The following is a 3,804-nucleotide window of genomic DNA, read 5'->3' on the forward strand; positions in this document are numbered from 1 at the left end:
CCAGATTAGTGTCACTCCAGCAAGAATTTGAAGCAGGAGATAATTTAGGTCTGGGTAAATAAGTAAGTGACTTGTTGGTTATTTGATCTCATTGTGCCTCAATTTGTTTTCCAAGATAGCCCAGCAAGTCAAACACTTCACTCCAGGCATCAAGACAGTTTGATTTGCCAAAAGGTACCAAGGAGATGGGGCCAAAAAAACAAACAAACAAAAAAAAAACCACCCCACACCTTGGCATGAACTCACAAGCTTCGGCAACCTGTTACCAACAGGGTAATTTTTAGACTCAACCTTTGAAGCCTTAAAAGTAAACAAGCAATAAGGAAGGCTCTTCCTTCTTCCTAGAAGGATTGATTTAAATTGACTGTAGCCCTTTGCCCAGGTCTCAGCTGGTTCAAACTGTTACAGCTCTGTGGTCACCACTGCAGCCAAACCCACTTTACAAAGCTGAGAAGCCAGCCTTGGCTCTTTGCCACTGCATATAATTATACAGGGACAAAGAAAAGCTCAAATCAAGCAGCAGCAGAAGTTTCTAGTCAATTATGTTGTTTAAACCATTTTCCTATCTAGTTCAGTCAAGACCTAGGGCCAGCAGAGTTGAAAATTCAGATTTCTCTTACAGCTCTCCACATGGGAATTCCCACATGAACTTTGGGCTGTAAGATTTTAAAGAGTGTATCATCCAGCTCAATAGAAATATCATAATTTATTCTGTTTGTATAAAAAGTTAATCATGTAACAAAACTATGTCTTCATAAGAAGAAATATATTATTTCACATCATAAATAAATCAGCAAACATAACCCTTGTCAACTCAAAAAAGCACTCGCCTGGTGCTTTCACGTCAGTGCTTGGAAAACAAGAAAAGCTGACATATACAGACAGGATTACAGTACCAAAAAAATACTGAGGTATTTGGTTTCTCTAGAAATGAAACTTTAGGTTTGTAAAGGCAAAAACCAATGCACTAATGTAAAAAAAAAAAATAAATAGGACTGCCATATAAAAGGGGACAGCAGTGTTGTTCAAAGTGTCCAGGAATGGGAATACTGGTGAGCATGCTACTAAACATGAAGCAGGCTTAGGACAGACAGAAGACAAGGAGGAACAGCTCAGAAAAGAGACAGTGTTTTCATCTGTGTAGACATCCAGATATTGGCTTCAAAAGTCAGCAGAAAAGTGAGTAACACCTAGTTGTCTGGCATCAGGTGAGCTCCTCTCCATCTACAACACCCTTCTGTGATGTATCGATGGTTCCCCACAAAACACAAATGACTTATGACACTGTCCCCATAGTTATTGCACTTTTGAGACAGTAAGTCTGAGTTCTGCCTGTATTTTCATCCACTTCTCAGCAGCTTGGGGAAGTGGTGATGGGGCTCTGAAGATAGCTTAAAGCACTGGATGAGGTATGAACAGGGATGGAGACTGGAAAATTAAAGACAGTGGTGGTCGATGCTCCTCTGTCCAATACTGACATAGCAGGGCTACCAGCTTCTGCTGAACAGTTGGGGGCAAGGACTTGTGACTCAAACTGAAGCAGCTGCCCCATGAAGCTGAAGTTTGGGGAGATAATGCTTCTTCTCTGCTTCACAAATTCAAAGGCTTCATCCAGTTTGACTCTGTTGGTCCTCATGAGATAAGCAAGGCAGATGGTTGCTGACCGGGAAATGCCAGCTTGGCAGTGCACAAATACCCTTCCTCCATCGTTTTTAACAGAGTCTGAAAAAAATTAAATTATTTACAGTTAGCAAACAAGCCCCACTGCTCCCAGAGGTGAGAAAAGACAGGCTGCTGTTTTACATTTCTTTAATCAATCCCTTCCTTAGCCTAATAGGTACACCAGGTTCTTCCGAGACAAAGAGAGCCTTTGTCCCAAGGGAAGCAGCACTTTAGCTATTTTCATTTGGGCTCCAACTCCAATTATACTAATAGTTCCTTCAGGTCACTTTAGCAGTCTTGCAAGATTAATGCCCATCCACTTAAATTTGCTAACTCTTTTCTGCAAGACCAGTGCCTCTTGATTCATGATTTCAAACAGCTTTGTGAAGCTAAGATTATTCCTCTGAGTAGAATAAAATTAATAGAAGTGTTCCCTGAGTATTTCTCCCCAATGGGAAGAAATTCCCCAATCTCCAATGTAGGTTTTACTGGGGAAAATGGTGCCTGAAAAATCACTTCTGAGGGTTCAGTACTCAAGTAAAAAACAAAAACAAAAAACAAACAAAACAAAACAGAAAAAACAAAACTCCCAACAAAAGTAGACTGTACAGAGACTTCATTTACCTATGAAATCAATCGCCTCATTAAACCAGGAGCTGATATCTGCCTTGTGGTTGTCCTCCACGGGGATACTCTTATACTGGTAGTGCCCTTCAAAATGGTTGGGGCAGTTCGCCGAGACATTTATTAACGCCGTGATGCCCAAAGCGTCCAGCATATCTTTCCTGGAGGCATGGTAAGCGCTGCCCAAGTAGAGGAACGGCAGGATTTCTACCGGGCCACCCTGAAACAGAAAGGACGGAGATCCGGTTAACTCCGCTCGCCAGCTCACAACCAGCCTCTCAGTTGCCTCCGTCGCAGGAAAGCGGCAGCGTCCCCAGCTCTCGCACCCACCCGTCGGAGCTGCTCCCTCCCCCTCCCCTCCCCCCTCCGCCCCGGTCCGGTTCGAACCCGCTCACCTGGTCGTAGAGGGGGGTCCCGCAGGAGCTGCACCCCGAGTCGGCGCTGCCAGGCGCGCTGCTGGCGCTCAGGGGGAGGCTGAGGCCGGTGGGGGCGGCCGGCTTAGTGCAGAGTTCGGAGCAGGCGGAGGAGAAAGCTTCGTAACCTCCTGCGGGAGCAGAGGGAAGAGAAAGGCGGCGGGTGAGCGCTGCGCGGCCGGGGACCCAGAGGAGTCCCGCGGGCTGCGCGGCCCGGGTTCCCCCTTTCCCTCCGGGCGCCATCCCGAGGCCACTCACCCTTGAGGAAGCAGATGCGGGCGCCGCGGGCCTCCCTGCAAAGGGTGCCGAGGGCCAGCAGCAGGGTGCTGTCGCGCTTGGGCAGCTCCAGGTCGGCGCTGCGCTCGTCCAGCAGTACCACGGTGTGGACCAGCCCCTGGCGCAGGCGGGCGCGGAGCTCCTCGTTGGGGACGACGTGTTCCAGGGCCAGGGCACCCTTGGCGCGTCGGCGGACGATGGTGCTGAGGCGGACGTTGCAGGAGCCGCGGATGTGAGCGGCGTTGAAGGAGAAGAAGGAGCGGCAGTCGAGGACGAGGCACTGCGCGGCGCGCTCCTGCAGCAGCCCCCGCAGCGCCTCGCACTCCAGCGCGCACACCCGCAGGTTCACCATGGCGGCTACGGCCCGGGAAGGAGGAGGGCGAAGGAAAGGGAAAAAATGAAGGAGAGGGAAGATGATGAAGGCGCGGTCGGTGTCGGAGGTGCCGATGTCCCGCAGCACCGTACGACCCGGTCCGGCCCCACACGCCCGCGCCCGCTTTATATAGGGCCGCGCCGCCGGGCCGGCGTTTTTCTCAATGGGGCCGTGTCACGTGGGCACCCGGGAAGACGTCACCTGGCCGCGCGCCAGCGAGGGCGCGCCCAGCCCCGCCGGGATGACGTCATGTGCCGCGGGTGGCGCCGGAGCGCGCCCGCGCGGGGAGAGGAGCGGGGAGCGGCGTGAAGGGGGCACCCACGGTGCCACGGGCATCACCCCCGGGGTGTGCACAGGCGGGCAGCCATCTGCACACACGGACCTGTGCACACACGGACATAGAACACATAGATACATAGGAACACATACAGGTGACCACAGACATGGCTATAAAAG

The 3,804-nt window shown here is 51.1% G+C and overlaps 1 protein-coding gene across 1 annotated transcript; it reads right to left on the bottom strand.

Moving 5' to 3' along the window:
- Positions 1 to 689: 689 nt before the first annotated feature.
- On the bottom strand, positions 690 to 3,474 carry DUSP1 (dual specificity phosphatase 1). The gene is made up of 4 exons (XM_030459172.1): positions 2,958 to 3,474; positions 2,682 to 2,830; positions 2,287 to 2,506; positions 690 to 1,722 (listed from the first exon to the last, which is right to left on the bottom strand). The coding sequence occupies exons 1-4, from the start codon at positions 3,325 to 3,327 to the stop codon at positions 1,352 to 1,354; spliced, it is 1,110 nt and encodes a 369-aa protein (XP_030315032.1). The 5' UTR covers positions 3,328 to 3,474; the 3' UTR covers positions 690 to 1,351.
- Positions 3,475 to 3,804: the final 330 nt, after the last annotated feature.

Source organism: Calypte anna, chromosome 13 (assembly GCF_003957555.1).
Source record: "Calypte anna isolate BGI_N300 chromosome 13, bCalAnn1_v1.p, whole genome shotgun sequence".
Classification (NCBI taxonomy): domain Eukaryota; kingdom Metazoa; phylum Chordata; class Aves; order Apodiformes; family Trochilidae; genus Calypte; species Calypte anna.